At 36.6% G+C, this 18501-nt stretch overlaps 1 protein-coding gene across 1 annotated transcript in view; it reads left to right on the top strand.

The window, feature by feature from the left end:
• The window catches only part of ST8SIA4 (ST8 alpha-N-acetyl-neuraminide alpha-2,8-sialyltransferase 4), a 103216-nt gene extending 85145 nt beyond the window's left edge, over positions 1-18071 (top strand). The window contains exon 5 of the mRNA XM_024739706.1: positions 12872-18071. Coding sequence (XP_024595474.1) covers positions 12872-13154 — 283 coding nt within the window. The 3' untranslated portion in view covers positions 13155-18071. The remainder of the gene's footprint in view (positions 1-12871) is intronic.
• Positions 18072-18501: the final 430 nt, after the last annotated feature.

The following is an 18501-nucleotide window of genomic DNA, read 5'->3' as shown; positions in this document are numbered from 1 at the left end:
TATGAGATAAAAATAGAAAGAGAATACTCTTTCTATTTTCATTCTATAATAATGTTAAACTTCTCTCTTAATTCAGTGAAGTTACGTTTACAAAGATGCAAGTTATACCCCATCTTCTCTCTTTGCAAATAGGGTATAAATAAACAACTACCTGGGAATCTTTCTAAGGCAAGGTCTTTTGTGTTGAATTTTACTGTGCAAACTGATTGCAACTGTGGGTCAAGAGGAGTATTTTCTGTCTCTTTTCTACAGCCAGTAGTGTACTGAAGCTGGCTTGTATTGGCTTGCAAGAGCTGATTTTGCTATCCCTCCCCAGCTCAGTGCTCACTGATGTCAGGTTAGTCACTTGAAATCAGCCCTGATGGGAATATTTACACCACAGAAATTGGAAAATGCTACAAAAATACTCTCTCTCCCCGAACCAGCGTCTGCTTTAAAACATTTACCAACATGCCAGTGTACAACACCAGCATTGGCTGAGCAAAATTGGACAAGTTATTTTACTTCTTGAGATATTAACTGCACCTTTTGTGAAGTGGGGATGGTAATATATACTATAGCATATAGTATATATTTTATGAGGATTTTATGAGGATCATGTGACAGTACTTTGAAACTGTATGAAGTGGAATTACTAATATCACAACAATGAGAGTTATATGTTCACTAATAAAATATGAGACTTGGCAAAACCAATATAACGTAAGTAGATCTAGAGTTTCTTGAGACTAAATTTACACTCAACCTGACCATGTACCTGGTCAGATAAAAAGAAGGGTGGGCTTCCCTGGTGGCTCAGTGATTGAGAGTCCACCTGACGATGCAGGGGACACGGGTTCGTGCCCCGGTCCGGGAGGATCCCACATGCCGCGGAGCGGCTGGGCCCGTGAGCCATGGCCGCTGAGCCTGCGCGTCCGGAGCCTGTGCTCCGCAACGGGAGAGGCCACAACAGTGAGAGGCCCGCGTACCACAAAAAAAAAAAAAAAAGGGTGAATTCAGAGTTAAGGTCAAAGCCTGATTCCTATAGTAGATATCAAGTAACATAAATAGGTACCAAATAGAATGTAGAGATTTTTAGGCCTAAAGTAGTATCTCTGTTCCTTTTCCCATGCCGTCCTCTATGCCTCTGATAAATTAGGCTTATGAAGGTGGATAAAACATTTTCTGTATGTAGACTACGAAGGGCTTCAGCAGAAAGAATTTTCTGTCTTCTTTTTGTCACCTACTTCGTACAGAGCTCTGCATGTAAAGGACACACAGAAAAAAATATTGATAGATTTGACGTTTTGAGGTTACAAATTCCTGCTTTCATTTTAATGACACTTCAAAATACTTTAAGAAGCCTTATGCAAATCTGCATGGAAATCCCTACCCTTTGATTCAATGTCATTGCCTTTGACATTTGCAATGTGGTTAAGTTACATGTTGAAACTACAAAATCATCTTCTGACTTCACTTTTGAGAGTGTTCATGGGAAAAGTGGGTCCTTTATACTGGTCAGCTCTTATTTACCTTTGAAAAAAACAAAGAAAACCGAGAAAGCTCTGTGCATAAAACACATCATTATTGACACTAGACTGTTAGTCACCAAACACCATACAGATGTTTATTTTTCCCCATGTGAACTCTGTGTTGCAAATAGTCCTGAGGACTTGCTATTCCTAGCTGAATGCTCTGTAGAAGCTAAGGAATCCAATTCTTTTTAGTTAAAACTGAAATCATCATAACCAGATAGATGTGGGCTTAAATACTGGTCCCATCATCTACAAATTCCATGACCTTAATCTGTTTATTTAACCTCCCTAGGCCTTGGTGTCCTCATCTGTGAAATAACATCTATTCAGAGGTTTGTGGTGAGGATTAAATGAAAAAGCTACATACGTAGAGTTCTTAACACTACCATTTAATAAATTGCTTATGTTTTTACTCCTGGGTTTACTCCTAGCTTGCCAAATCACAGTAAATATGCTACTCTGTCCTTTTGTTTCCTCACACAAGAATTGGATGTAAGATCTATCACTTTTTGCTTCCCTGGAATAATAGAATAACTCATGGTGGACTGAATTATTCTCAGTGAATACAGTGCTGGAAGTTCCTTTTTTTTTAAAGAAATTATCATGAACCCTAGTTTTGTGACAAGATAAGCCATCTCATAATCTTAAAAGGTGTCATGAATGTTACCACAACAGTTTTTTTTAAAAAGTAAGTTTTATGCAATTTTTAAAATTTTTTAAATTTTAAAATTTAAAAATTTTTTTAATGAATTCATGTTATATAGTATACTGCAGACTGGGAATACAATGAAAGGACGATTTGAACAGTTGAAAATAAAACAGCAGAGATATTCCATTCCATTCCAGGGATGATTGCTTTTAAGTTTTACATTTTATAACCTGTACACACATTCTCTTCCTAACAGTGAACCAACATATTGACAAATGTGGAAGACAAAATCCCAGAATATAATACTCATATATAATATTCAGATATTATAAAAGAATTAGTTTTGGGGGGTGGAGTGTAGAATTGGGAAGATGCAAACATCTTCTGCAAAGATGTATTATAGAAAGCTAATTCTTTTATAATATCTCAAATTTCTGCAGCTATTTTACAACCAGAAGCCATGTTATTTACCTTTAACAGACTCTTCCTCTGGAGCCAAGCACAAAGCTCGGTTGTGGGAAGATAAATACGGGAGGAGAAATAGAGAAGACTCTTGCGGAAGTAAGAATGCACAGGCACAATATGCTGTGTGCTCCATCTCCCATCCCAGAGAAGAGAATTTCTGGACTCATGAATGGAAACTTTGCATATAGTATAAATACTAAATTAAAACTCTTGGCACAATGGGATTTCATACTCTGTATTCAAATACTTTTAGACATTTTCATGGTTGATTTTAAGAAGAAGAAGAATGTTTTAAGAGGAAAAAATATTATATTACTTCTAAACGTTTTGGCTTCTCTGTTTAAACATAAATACAAATTAATATTCCTTGTTTGCCAATGTGTTGAGTGTGAGCTGTCATCAGTATATTAATCACTACTTTTGAATATAACATTTTTTGCTTTTATTTCTAAAACATGGGTTTCTTGAAATCATTTATTTTGGCTCATAAGGTGATTATTTAATTTATTATGAGATAAAATTGAACATATTGCAGGCTTTAAAAAGCACCTATTAGGTATGTTAAGCAAAATTTTAGAAATGGAGACCTGTTGGAAATAAAAAGGTGTTTATTTGGGGTTTGTTAGGATTGTGGCCCAGGAGACATATATTCAAGAAGCACTTGAATTGTGTTCCACAGGACTATACAATAGGGGAGGCTTATAAAGGCAAAAAACACAAGGTTGCAGTTAGTTACATGAGTTGTTTATCAGTAATTATAATTGGAGCTGGGAAGAAATACGGGTGTTTGTTAAGTAAAGAGATTGGTTGGAATCCGAAATGGTTGCATAGTTACAGGGAGAGACCTTGAGACCGTAAGGCTGCAGCTGGCAGGTGTTGTTCTGAATACGGCTGGTGGTGTGCTTGGGCCTGGTACAGTTCAAAGACAGTTCAGGTTTTCAGTGGTGCAGAGATGTGTCTGAGACCAGATCCTCAATAGCCTCCCAACTCCATTTTGTACGCCTGCCTGTGATTACCCATTATAATATCAACTTGTCACCAAGTACCTTTGCTTTGCAGTATATTAAAAACTAAAAGAAGGTAAAGGGAACAGAATGGGGAGGAGGAAACGGAGCAGTAGCAAGAGAGTTTCACACAGCTTCAGGGAGCGTGCAGTTTCGTGGAGAGATTTGAAACAGCAATAGAATCTTATAGATAGAGGAAGCCCCAAAGCCATACAGTCAGATGGTTCTGTTTCTCACCTAAGGAAACAGACCACTGAGGTGAAACGACATGACCACAATTGTCCAACCAATATGTAGTTATAGACGGTGCCAGGAGAAAAGTAGGATGTGTGAGTGGGATTGAAGAATGGGTTGTGTGGGGTATGTTGAAGTTCAACTACTGTTACTATGTGTCAAGCTTTATGATATGTTCTTACATACTTACAATCTCTTTTACTTTATCATAACAATCTTGTATGTTAAATATTATTAACCAAGTTCCAAGGAAGTGAAGTAGTCTTCCCAATGGCTCATGAGGATTATATTACAGATTCACATCCACATCTTGTAACCATATATATGGCCTTCTATACCTCACCGATTTGGTGAGTAAAGGCATTCCAAGTTGAGTTTGTTTGCAATAAGAAATGGGACTGATATGCTGGAGGAAGAGTAGATAAGACTCCTTGTTGGGAAGCTGTGAGACCTAGGGAGAGTATTGCATCTATAAAAAGAAATGTTCAAAAGCTTATATAGCAAATCCAGGGTGAGTTTGTTTCATAAAACAAGACAGACTATTAGAGTATTAAAGCAGAAAGGAAGGGAGGGAGAGAGGGAATTAATAATATCTGAAGTAAAACTGAGCCTAGCTGATGAAAAATATTCTATGTATGTCTATGAATGATTGTAATATATATTAAGATCCAAAACAGCTAGAAAAACAAAAGGATGCAGTACATTGTGGCAGTAATTATCTCTATGTGGTTGGATTTTAGGTAATAGTTTTCTTCCTCATTCATTTCCTTTTGCTTCAAATCTTCTACAGGGAGCCTGCATGGATTTTATGATTTTAAAACATCGATTTCTATAAAAAGAAATACATACAATGGAAACTAGATTATTTGCTAAATTGAAAACATTGCTAAATTTTAAAATGTAACAGATTTGAACTTGAAATAAAAATTAGAACAGCTTGTACTGACTTAGAGTATGAATAGTTCATTATTTTATCAATACATTGTTTTCCATCTTTTTTTCCTAATTAGGGTTAAAAATTTAATTGTCTATTTTTGATGAATTCTTCACAAGAAATGTATAGTATTTAAATGTCAGCTTGTATATAAGTGGGCACTCTCAGATACTTTAAAATTGTACTGTGTTCCTAGGGAAATACTGAATCTTGATAGTTTAGGTTAGCCTAAACAATTTCAAGCATGACATTAAAGTTATATAAGCACATAGTAAACTCTTACTGATGGCATTTGGATTAGCTCCTTATGGTTTTTATGGGGGGGTTATGTATTTTTTTGATTTTTTTTAACACCTTTATTGGAGTATAATTTCTTTAAAATGGTGTGTTAGTTTCTCCTTTATAACAAAGTGAATCAGTTATACGTATACATATGTTACCATATCTCCTCCCTCTTGCGTCTCCCTCCCTCCCACCCTCCCTATCCCACCCCTCTAGGTGGTCACAAAGCACCAAGCTGATCTCCCTGTGCTATGCGGTATTCCTCCAGCTCCTTTTTTCGTTCTCAAGATTGCTTTGGCTATTCGGGGTCTTTTGTGTTTCCATACAAATTGCGAAATTTTTTGTTCTAGTTCTGTGAAAAATGCCAGTGGTAGTTTGATAGGGATTGCATTGAATCTGTAGATTGCTTTGGGTAGTAGAGTCATTTTCACAATGTTGATTCTTCCAATTGAAGAACATGGTATATCTCTCCATCCATTTATATCATCTTTAATTTCTTTCATCAGTGTCCTATAATTTTCTGCATACAGGTCTTTTGTCTTCTTAGGTAAGTTTATACCTAGATATTTTATTGTTTTTGTTGCACTGGTAAATGGGAGTGTTTCCTTAATTTCACTTTCAGATATTTCATCATTAGCCTATAGGAATACTAGGGATTTCTGTGCATTAATTTTGTATCCTGCTACTTTACCAAATTCATTGATTAGCTCTAGTAGTTTTCTGGTAGCATCTTTAGGATTCTCTATGTATAGTATCATGTCATCTGCAAACAGTGACAGCTTTACTTCTTCTTTTCCGATTTGGATTCCTTTTATTTCCTTTTCTTCTCTGATTGCTGTGGCTAAAACTTCCAAAACTATGTTGAATAAGAGTGGTGAGAGTGGGCAACCTTGTCTTGTTCCTGATCTTAGTGGAAATGCTTTCAGTTTTTCACCATTGAGGATGATGTTTGCTGTGGGCTTGTCATATATGGCCTTTATTATGTTGAGGAAAGTTCCCTCTATGCCTACTTTCTGGAGGGTTTTTATCATAAATGGGTATTAAATTTTGTCAAAAGCTTTTTCTGCCTCTATTGAGATGATCATATGGTTTTTCTCCTTCAGTTTGTTAATATGGTGTATCACATTGATTGATTTGCATATATTGAAAAATCCATGAATTCCTGGAATAAACCCCACTTGATCATGGTTTATGATCCTTTTAATGTGCTGTTGGATTCTGTTTGCTTGTATTTTGTTGAGGGTTTTTGCATCTATGTTCATCATTGATTTTGGCCTGTAGTTTTCTTTCTTTGTGACATCTTTGTCTGGCTTTGGTATCAGGGTGATGGTGGCCTCGTAGAATGAGTTTTGGAGTGTTCCTCCCTCTGCTATATTTTGGAAGAGTTTGAGAAGGATAGGAGTTAGCTCTTCTCTAAATTTTTGATGGAATTCGCCTATGAATCTATCTGGTCTTGGGCTTTTGTTTGTTGGAAGATTTTCAATCAGTTTCAATTTCAGTGCTTGTGATTGGACTGCTCATATTTTCTATTTCTTCCTGGTTCAGTCTGTTGGCAGGTTGTGCATTTCTAAGAATTTGTCCATTTCTTCCAGGTTGTCCATTTTATTGGCATAGAGTTGCTTGTAGTAATCTCTCATGATCTTTTTTATTTCTGCAGTGTCAGTTGTTACTTCTCCTTTTTCATTTCTAATTCTATTGATTTGAGTCTTCTCCCTTTTTTGCTTGATGAGTCTGGCTAATGGTTTATCAATTTTGTTTATCTTCTCAAAGAACCAGCTTTTAGTTTTATTGATCTTTGCTATCATTCCCTTCATTTCTTTTTCATTTATTTCTGATCTGATCTTTATGATTTCTTTCCTTCTGCTATCTTAGGGGTTTTTTTGTTCTTCTTTCTCTAATTGCTTTAGGTGTAAGGTTAGGTTGTTTATTTGAGATGTTTCCTGTTTCTTAATGTAGGATTGTATTGCTATAAACTTCCCTCTTAGAACTGCTTTTGCTACATCCCAAAGGATTTGGGTCATCGTGTTTTATTGTCGTTTGTTTCTAGGTATTTTTTTATTTCCTCGTTGATTTCTTTAGTGATCTCTTGGTTACTAAGTAGTGTATTGTTTAGCCTCCATGTGTTTGTTTTTTTTACCGGTTTTTTCCTGTAATTGATATTTAGTCTCATAGCATTGTGTTCAGAAAAGATATTTGATACGATTTCAATTTTCTTAAATTTACCAAGGCTTGATTTGTGACCCAAGATATGATCTATCCTGGAGAATGTTCCATGAGCACTTGAGAAGAATGTGTATTCTGTTGTTTTTGGATAGAATGTCCTATAAATATCAATTAAGTCCATCTTGTTTAATGTATCATTTAAAGCTTGTGTTTCCTTATTTATTTTCATTTTGGATGATGTGTCCATTGATGAAAGTGGGGTGTTACAGTCCCCTACTATGAATGTGTTACTGTCAATTTCCCCTTTTATAGCTGTTAATATTTGCCTTATGTATTGAGGTGATCCTATGTTGGGTGCATAAATATTTACAATTGTTATTTCTTCTTCTTGGATTGATCCCTTGATCATTATGTAGTGTCCTACTTTGTCTCTTGTAATAGTCTTTATTTTAAAGTCTATTTTGTCTGATATGAGAATTGCTACTCCAGCTTTCTTTTGATTTCCATTTGCATGGGATAACTTTTTCCATCCCCTCAGTTTCAGTTTGTATGTGTCCCTAGGTCTGAATTGGTCTCTTGTAGACAGCATATATATGGGTCTTGTTTATGTATCCATTCAGGCAGTCTATGTCATTTGGTTGGAGCATTTAATCCATTTACATTTAAGGTAATTATCGATATGTATGTTCCTATTCCCATTTTCTTAATTGTTTTGGGTTTGTTATTGTAGGTTTTTTCCTTCTCTTGTGTTTCATGCCTAGAGAAGTTCCTTTAGCATTTGTTTTAAATTGGTTTGGTGGTGCTGAATTTTCTTAGCTTTTGCTTGTCTGTAAAGGCTTTAACTTCTCCATCAAATCTGAATGATATCCTTGCTGGGTAGAGTAATCTTGGTTGTAGGTTTTTCTCCTTCATCACTTTAAATATGTCCTGCCACACCCTTCTGGCTTGCAGAATTTCTGCTGAAAGATCAGCTGTTAACCTTATGGGGATTCCCTTGTGTATTACTTGTTGTTTTTCCCTTGCTGCTTTTAATATGTTTTCTTCGTATTTAATTTTTGACAGTTTGACTAATATGTGTCTTGACATGTTTCTCCTTGGATTTATCCTGTATGGGACTCTCTGTGCTTCCTGGACTTGATTAACTATTTCCTTTCCCACATTAGGGAAGTTTTCGACTATAATCTCTTTAAATATTTTCTCAGTCCCTTTCTTTTTCTCTTCTTCTTCTGGGACCCCTATAATTCGAATGTTGGTGCATTTATTGTTGTCCCAGGGGTCTCTGAGACTGTCCTCAATTCTTTTCATTCATTTTTCTTTATTCTGCTCTGCAGTAATTATTTCCACTATTTTATTTTCCAGGTCACTTATCCGTTCTTCTGCCTCAGTTATTCTGCTGTTGATCCCTTCTAGAGAATTTTTAATTTCATTTATTGTGTTGTTCATCACTGTTTGTTTGCTCTTTAGTTCTTCTAGGTCCTTGTTAAACATTTCTTGTATTTTCTCTATTCTATTTCTAAGATTTTGGATCATCTTTACTGTAATTATTATGAATTGTTTTTCAGGTAGACTGCCTATTTCCTCTTCATTTGTTAGGTCTGGTGTGGTTTTTCCTTGCTCCTTCAACTGCTGTGTGTCTTTCTGTCTTCTCATTTTGGTGGGCTGATCCATGGCTGGTGGTGTGTTTTGGGGTGTCTGTGGCCTTATTATGATTTTAGGCAGCCTCTGTGCTAATGGGTGGGGTTGTGTTCCGGTCTTGCTAGTTGTTTGGCATAGGGTGTCCAGCACTGTAGCTTGCTGGTCATTGAGTGAAGCTGGGTCTTGGCGTTGAGATGGAGATCTCTGGGAGATTTTCACCATTTGATATTACATGGAGCTGGGAGATCTCTTGTGGACCAGTGTACTGAAATTGGCTCTCCCACCTCAGAGGCACAGCCCTGATGCCTGGCTGGAGCACCAAGAGCCTTTCATCCACATGGCTCAGATTAAAAGGGAGAAAAAATACTAAGAAAGAAAGAAAGAAGATAGAATAAAATAAAGTAAAATAAAATAAAGTCATTAAAATAAAAAATAATTATTAAGAAAAATTTTTTTAAAGTTAAACAAAAAAACGGACAGGCAGAACGCTAGGACAAATGGTAAAAGTAAAGCTATAAAGACAAAATCACACACAGTAGCATACACATACGCACTCACAAAAAGAGAAAAAGGGAAAAAATATATATATATCTTTGCTCCCAAAGTCCACCTCCTCAGTTTGGGATGATTCGTTGTCTATCCAGGTATTACACGGATGCAGGGTACATCAAGTTGATTGTGGAGATTTAATTCTCTGCTCCCGAGGCTGCTGGGAGAAATTTCCCTTTCTCTTCTTTGTTCACACAGCTCCCGGGTTTCAGCTTTGGATTTGGCCCTGCCTCTGCATGTAGGTCACCTGAGGGCGTCAGTTCTTTGCTCAGACAGGATGGGGTTAAAGGAGCAGATTCAGGGGCTCTGGCTCACTCAGGCCAGGGGGAGGGAGGGGTATGGATGTGGGGTGAGCCTGCGGTGGCAGAGACCGGTGTGATGTTGCACCAGCCTGAAGCGCGCTGTGCGTTCTCCTGGGGAAGTTGTCCCTGGGTCACGGGACTCTGGCAGTGGTGGGCTGCACAGGCTCCCAGGAGGGGAGGTGTGGATAGTGACCTGTGCTCGCACACAGGCTTCTTGGTGGCGGCAGCAGCAGCCTTAGCATCTCATGCCCATCTCTTGGGTCTGCGCTGATAGCCGTGGCTCACGACGTCTCTTGACCTCCTTTAAGTGGCACTCTTAGTCCCCTCTCCTCATGCACCAGGAAACAAAGAGGGAAGACAAATTCTCTTGCCTCTTAGGCAGGTCCAGACTTTTTCCCGGACTCCCTCCCGGCTAGCTGTGTGCACTAACCCCCTTCAGGTTGTGTTCACACAGCCAAACCCAGTCCTTTCCCTGGGATCTGACCAAAGCCTGAGCCTCAGCTCCCAGCCTCCGCCCGCCCGTCGGGTGAGCAGACAAGCCTCTCAGGCTGGTGAGTGCCATTCGGCCCTGATCCTCTGTGCAGGCATCTCTCCGCTTTGCCCTCTGCACCCCTGTTGCTGCCCTCTCCTCCACGGCTCCGAAGCTTCCCCCTTCCGCCACCCGCAGTCTCCGTCCGCGAAGGGGCTTCCTAGTGTGTGGAAACCTTTCCTCCTTCACGGCTCCCTCCCACTGGTACAGGTCCCGTCCCTATCCTTTTGAATGTGTTTATTCTTTTTTCTTTTGCCCTACCCAGGTACGTGGGGAGTTTCTTGCCTTTTGGGAGGTCTGAGGTCTTCTGCCAGCGTTCAGTAGGTGTTCTGTAGGAGTTGTTCCACGTGTAGATGTATTTCTGATGTATCTGTGGGGAGTAAGGTGATCTCCATGTCTTACTCTTCCGCCATCTTGAAGCTCCTCTCTCATGTTTTTTTAATTTCACAGAATGTTACTACTTATGATGGCAGTTCTTGACCTGCTTTAAGGTTTTATTTCAATTTATCTGTTAAATATTGATGCCATTTGTTGAGGCCTATTTTCCTCTGATTTCTTTTTAGAAATCAATAAGAGCCATTTATTTTGCATTGTTTCTCCAAAAACGTCCTGACAAATGGGTAGTTTATTTTTCTTTGAAATTATTCAAACCGTTATAAGCCAAACATCACAAAGCTTATTTATAATGTGATCTTGTAATTACATATAATGTGACCTTGGAGTACCATACAAATGATATAGCATTACGTTATATTCTCCTAGCTATTTTTTCCCCACTTTAGAAATAAGATAATTCAGCATGACCTTTATACTGCCAAACTATTTCCAATAATTGACATTCCCTGATGGAAATAATCATTTTTTTGACTGAATTTGCCTCACTCACTTTAAAAATTTATAAATAAATGCACTTTTTTAAACTAACCAACTGCCTCAGCTGGCATTTGTAACCACACACAAATCATGCTCACAAAACTTTCCTATAATAACCATTCCATGTTAAGAACACCTGCTTTCTCAGAGCTGAGAGAGCTTCAGGCTGTATCAAAGTTTCTTCAAAGCCTTCAGACTGTGGTTTTACTATTCTCCTTGCATGAAATCTATGTCTGTGATTTCTTCAAGATGCTAACAATATACATGCTATGGCTTTTGCTCATACCTTTGGGTTATGAGAAAATTCTTAGATGTTCTTCTCTAACAATTCCTTATGAATCCTCTTTACTGAGAATATGCTTTCTCAAAACACTTGTGATAACAAAAGGCTCATAATGCATTTCACATTGCTCACAAAATTTAGCACATGGCCTTTACCCAACAAGAAAAATTAAAAATGTGAAAGGTCAAACCTGGTTCAAAGGAAGGGTGAAAAAGAAGGAAAAAAATAAACCGGAATAATAATGGTTAAGTATATTTTTCCCTTTTTTGGATGTTTGTAGTGAGGTTTGAATATTTCTTCAACCAAATGAAATAAAACAAAATTTGGGATTTTTCATATTCAGTAGTCTACATGTGTTTGTTCCAGCCTGGAAAGCTTCATAAATTATTTTTTTTTAAGAAAAAGGAAATAATATTATGTAAAATCTGAGGCAAGTATTTAAGCACAGCAACGACCAGAATTGAACAATCTTCCCCTCATATTTGGATCACCAGGTATATATTTCCCTGAATAGGAGATAATAAAAACAAAAATAAAAAGACCAAACAATTTATTAACTTTACTTATAACTGTACAACTTTGAATGTCAGAGAAAATCCACGCTCTTCCTTAACTTGTAGTTGATTCCACATAAGATAATGAATGTGCCAAGAAGTATTGGCCACCTCCTTCCCTGCCAGAGGTAATGATTAAGTTGTGAGTGTGCATGTTTTTCAGGTGAAGAAAATTTGGCAACAGTGGTGGATCAAACATTTTGGAGTATTTTATTGCCTTTTTTAATGAATAGTATAAAATACTTACCAGCATTGAAATATGTTTGCCTATCTAACAAAATTTTAAATGGCATAAGTGGTGAACTATTTACAAATATTTGTTATTTGTGTTATGTTGTTCTGCGGGTTGAGGCAATATTCTTAATTAGCTTTAGTAAAATGTGACTTAGAAATTGGAGTTGAATAAGTCAGTATAATACAGGCAAAGCATTTATTTGTTTGGATTTTTAATTGAAATATTAAAGATTTTGAAAACCTATAGGCATAGTTTCAAATCCTCTTTATCTAGGAAAATTACTTAATCACTGCCCAATTACTGTACCTTTTGCAGTCATATTTAACCCTTTCTGAGAAGATTCTACTCTGTAGGTTATATAAATGTTTTGTTCTAGTTCTTTTTGAATACAAGATTCCACAGTAATATTTACTCACATTCCAGGTCCCTTGGCTATTCATATGACCGCAAAATAAGCAAGAAAATAAAGGATAAGAAAGATAAAATAAATGCATTCAACTTTCTAAATTCTTAAGAAATGTATTATTTCTTCAGCAGTCTTTTTAATGTCATTCATACAGTTACTTTTCAAATTTCATTTACTTTAATTATACAAAGTGTACTTGCTATAGGGTATGTTGAACGTTTCTCTAAATTCTTTTCTTGTGTGTATGTTTTTTTCCCCAGTTACTGGCTGACAAACAAAGTTCCCATCAAAAGACCCAGCACAGGTCTGCTCATGTATACCCTAGCCACAAGATTCTGTGATGAAATTCACCTGTATGGATTCTGGCCATTCCCTAAGGATCTGAATGGAAAAGCTGTCAAATATCATTACTATGATGACTTAAAATACAGGTACTTTTCCAATGCAAGCCCTCATAGAATGCCATTAGAATTCAAAACATTAAATGTGCTACATAATAGAGGAGCTCTGAAACTGACAACAGGAAAGTGCATAAAGCAATAAAGCACATCTGAAACATACAGACAGACTGAATATGCACTTCTTTTCTTGAAGATGCTTCCTAAGATTTGAAAACAGGATCCAAAACAAGACTGGGTTTCAGCATCCACCGCTTATCTGAAAGGTGATAAAGGACGTTCATGAGAAATGCACTACCAACTGATGAAATACCTGCAAAGTGCTCTGAAAATTAAGTATTTTGACTTCAAGGGTCCTAGTAAGTGCCACTTCCACTAAGAACACAGTTTGAATGTATAATCAGTTGTGTTTACAAGATCCAACAATGCACTCGTCATTAGTTAATGAAGCAAAAATGTTCATCACTGTTGGGCTGCCACTGCAACGCCAAGCACATGAGAAGAGGAACCCAGGAACACAACTCAGCCCTTGGGGAAACTGAACCGTCCTGTCAGCAGAAATCAAGATGGAAACAGTTTGAGCAGTGAAATCCATAAGATTAAATAACAAATAAATGCCTTCAGTCAGGATTCTGAGTCTGATCATGAACTTTATGTTTCTGTTCTGTTTGCCTTCTGGAATCTCTTTTGGTTTGGGTATTGGGGTGCTTTGAAAATCCTTCTGAGATAAAAATGAATGAGATAAATAACCTTCAAGTGATCATTTTTAAAGTTCTTGTATTTTTAAAGGGTTATCACACAATGACTTTGTAAAAAAAGTTTTATTTTGCACAACTCTAAACCTCCAGATTTTTTCCCAACAGTGTAGAAGGTACCAGATAAACTGTATCACTCAGTAATTTTGAGCCATTCTAAAGGAAAGATAAACTCTGTCATTTGAGATGGTAAAATTAGCAGGAAAAAAATGTTCTTTTGGTACCAAAGATTATACTGATGTGTCTACACAACAAACCATTTTCCTTTCATGAAAATAACATATTAATATATTATTTATGCTACTAAAGCGAAAGTTGTCTCTAGGCATTTAAAATTTTCCAAATTTAAACTTTATTTTTATTTGAAGGAAGGTTCCATAGCTTTTACATTTCATAATGATTTTGTGGAAGCATTTTGCCCATTAGAATAAATGTTTGAAAGGGCTGAAATGTGACTTTTCTTTGATATCCCCCTAGTTATTCAGATGGAAAGATTGGCATGCTCTCTAGATTATTGTTAAATTTTCTTAGAGCAGAAATAATATGATTAATAGAGTATTGCTTTCATCATGGAGATGATTAATTTTAAGAGGTTTAACAATGAAACTGTACATCAGTATTTTGCACTTCAGATTAATTAAATTGACCAATATTTTTTCTATAGTTAAATTTATTCACGTTATCACATTAATGTGTTTTCAGAGAAACACATGAAATTCTTTACAAAGTGATTTTTAAACATTTTAACACATAATAGAATTGACCAATAGGCCAATTTCTGGTAATTACTATGCTGGTAGGTAATTCTGATGGTAAATTGTTTCTTTAGAAAGCAGAAATACTGTGTTCCCATTTCTACTCTTGACGTGAAACAACATAGATTACTTCTTGTTTCTTAGGGAAGGCAGTCTGAGAAAAGAAGAAATAGCATGAGGAGTATGTATGTTTTGTTTCTTAGGGAAGACCGTCTGAAAAAGAATGAATAGCATAAAGAATATATATATATATATATTTGTTATCAAGAAAAAGGATATTCACAGTAACTACAGTTCTCAATATATTAATAATATGTGGTATTCTTTTTAAAAATATGATAGAACCTTGAGATACAGAAGATTATATTTCCTGAGAATTTATGTGTCTCTAAGAAAACAGAATAGAACCCATAAAATAGAATCCATTAAGACACATAGCTAAAAATGGATAGAATATGATGTACTTTTATCATTGAACCTTTTACCTCTTGGAAGTTTTTAAAGTACTAGATAAATATTTTGAATGTAAGGTTGAAAAGTCTGATTTACCCAATGAATCAAAAGTAGGTAATTACTTAATTTGGACTAGTTGCAGACAAGTTGTTTGAGTAACCTTTAATTTGAATTCAATAAAAATTTTGAAGTCATGAGTAAATTCTTGTAGATAAAATACATGTCAGAACTCATTAAAAGTATGTCTTAAAAAGCAGCAGCAAGGTACCTTGCCATTTTTACTGCATTTTCAACAAATGTGTTTAAACAATTATAAGGCCACAGCAAAAGCATCCCAGACATTCACTGTTCTGTGCATTGTTTATCTCATAGATGTACATAGAGTAGTGCCTTTTTAGCTTCACATTGCTTTGTTACCCTATGCTTTGTGTTCTCTAAATACAGTGCCCAGTTCTGAAAATGCTCAGCATATAAAAAGGGCTTCAGTATCGACTGAGACTATTTTTGTTCATCTCAGGGAACTTTCAATACTCAAGAACGAATTCAATTAAAGGCATTTAGTGTTCAAAGAAGACAAACTGTACAAGACCAATTCATTCCCTGTTGTATACCTTTCCATCTCCCCTTCCCCTTCGTGATCCACTGTGGCCTTCTTACGGGGATAGGGCAAGGAAATCACTGAAGGCTAACAGCAAGAATAAGAAAAAGAATTGAGATTTAACCGATCAGGGGGCAAAAGGGATAATGATGAAATCAAATTATAAATACATACTTGAAATATCTGTTTTTTTTTCTTTTGAGACTATCATACGTTCACTTCTTTAATATTTTATTTCCTTTTCACGATTTAAACCTGTACCTGGCAATGCTCAGGCAGCTGATTGTGAAATATTCCTGTCCTTTAGAGAACATGGTTGTTACTGTGCTGTTGACATGAAGAGGCCATGGAAACATTTTCATCATTATTACCCAGCCTGTTCTATACTTAAAATTAAGTTGCTGGAATAAAAAGAATAAATCAGTAACAGACTTTTCTGGGCAAATCTAATGATTCAGCCCACAGGACTGATGAAATGACTGTGGAAGTTTTTCTGTCTGAAAGAAGGTGCTGGGCATTCAAATGTCTTTATGTATTGTATATCATACGAAATATATATCAGTTGCTAATGGGAATTTCTACATATATGCTTACAAAAACAATTTATTTAAATAATGCTATAGGTAGTGTACATACCAACTAGTTATTAAGCTACTACACAGGAAAAGGGTGAACAAAGTAATTTATTTCTAATTGAGCCAGTTAGTCATAATGCACACTGTGTGGTATTTGGTTCATAAAAGAATTGTTTTCATGTGGTTATTGTTGGAGTGTCTATAATTGTGGAAGGGGTGTAGGAAGAGCTATGTATAGTTAGTTGTTACCTCTACAAGTTTGAGAGTTTCCCCATCAGACATCAGTATACCAACGTTTGACAGATTGAGCTAGAGAGGGTTATTGTTCCTATTTGATGGAAGAAAATCCAAATAAAGCCCACCTAGAAATAGATATTTTATTATATATGTGTTATAGATATATCTACATAGTACAAATAGACATGTGTGATGCATATATACAATGTTATATATGTGTGTCTGTGTGTATACACAGTCTGTAATATACACACACTAGATTTGTGTTATGCTAATGTCTTCGGGGCCTGCACTGTGAAGCACTCTGGAGATAAGACCACTTTAGAATAAAGAAGTTCTTTTGAAACTTCAGTTGCTAACCTGCTTTAAAGGGATCTATTTATAACTGAATTCTACATTGTTCATACCTAGAGTTACAATAAGGGTCTAGTGTATCCAAATCTTTAAAAAAAAATGTCTTCAAGCTGGCAATGTATTTGAATTGCAGTTTTCAGATTGTGGCTCCAGACTCTGTGTCTCCCCATTTAAGTAGCACTTTTTAATAAATACTGTTTCTTTGTGTAGGCAAAAGCACAAGTGTTTCAAATGTATATAGCAGGGGGAAGAAAAACAGTTTACAGAGATAGTATTGCTGCACAGGATAATTGCTACTGAGTATTTCTTACATCATTTGTGGAATTGAAAGATGAGGTTTAGTCTGTCAAGTTCATTCTGTTCAACACTGTTTTTCCTTTTGTTTATGTATAGCAATTGGGTGTTACTGTTTTATCATTTGTAAAACTGTAAAATAAATTAAACCCCCATTTTTTTTTCAATTTTTCTCTTATCTCTTATATCTAAGACCTCTGTTCCACTTTACATGTCAACATATGGTAGTATAAAGCTTTAACAAGCTTTAGCTAGTGCTTCTGTTTTCCCTCCCCCTCAGCCCCACCACTGGCAATTTGGCAAATCATTTATTTAAAGTGTATACCTGGCAATATGAACAATATCAAAAGCCCATGAACATCAGGAGACCCTTGACAGTTTTCTGTGTAGTGCATTCTGTTTGTGGTTGAGAGAATGGAGTGTTACACAAGTTACAGTCATTTATATCCAATTTGTATTCCCACTGACTGTTGTCAGTGGGTCACTCCAGCTTTGTGGCTGAAGAAGCCAGTGGCTCCTTACACATTGCACATTCATATGGCTTCCCTGTGACTTGTGATGTTGACTGCTCTTCCACTCACTTGGTGCTGTTTGCAGTTCACCTTCCAGGGGGTGATTCTGAAAACCACATATTTAAATCTTCCATGGCTTTCTAGAACTGGCTAGTCTATGTTTTCAGACTGCACTATTTTCTCCAGAAATTATTAACTTTGTTTTCATGAGGTCACTTTTAACCTTTTGTAATTTTGAAACATTTGCTAGAGACCAACAATGAACCATTAACAATGGTTGATGAATATCAATCTTATTTGTATTTGCATAATTAACTTTTACTTTCAAAAATCCATATACAGTGGGGAATCCCTTTGTATTCTTGGGATATAATCAGACCTCATCATGAGCCTGTGAGATGTGAGCTGTAATATCCCATTTTTATAGATGTGAGATTATGTGATTTGCTGAAGGTCACAAAGCTCAGAAGTGAGAAAACAAGGATTTTAATCCAAGTGGTCTGTCTGACTTCAGCTCCCACCTCCTTAATGATCAGATTTTTTTTTTGTGGTACGCGGGCCTCTTACTGTTGTGGCCTCTCCCCTTGCGGTGCACAGACTCCGGACGCGCAGGCTCAGTGGCCATGGCTCACGGGCCCAGCCGCTCCGCGGCATGTGGGATCCTCCCGGACCGGGGCACGAACCCGTGTCCCCTGCATCGGCAGGCGGACTCTCAACCACTGTGCCACCAGGGAAGCCCAATGATCAAATTTTGATGCCAATACTTTTTAACTGGCAAGAAGTTTCCTGGGAAACTTAGTTTGCAAATAAGTCATTATTTATGGAGCACAGATTAAAAGTTGAGGTAAGTCTATAGGCAGGGTATATCATATAGACTTTGGGGCAGTCTAATAAGTGAAAAACAAATGATTATCTCTAATAACAAGAAGAACTATGCCTTCCAGGGCAGTGTCTCCTGG

The sequence above is a fragment of the Neophocaena asiaeorientalis genome, unplaced genomic scaffold (assembly GCF_003031525.2).
Source record: "Neophocaena asiaeorientalis asiaeorientalis breed wild unplaced genomic scaffold, Neophocaena_asiaeorientalis_V1.1 scaffold146, whole genome shotgun sequence".
In the NCBI taxonomy this organism is placed as follows: Eukaryota; Metazoa; Chordata; class Mammalia; order Artiodactyla; family Phocoenidae; genus Neophocaena; species Neophocaena asiaeorientalis.
Note: the sequence above shows the minus strand (reverse complement) of the source record. Positions and strands in the feature narration are given on the sequence as shown.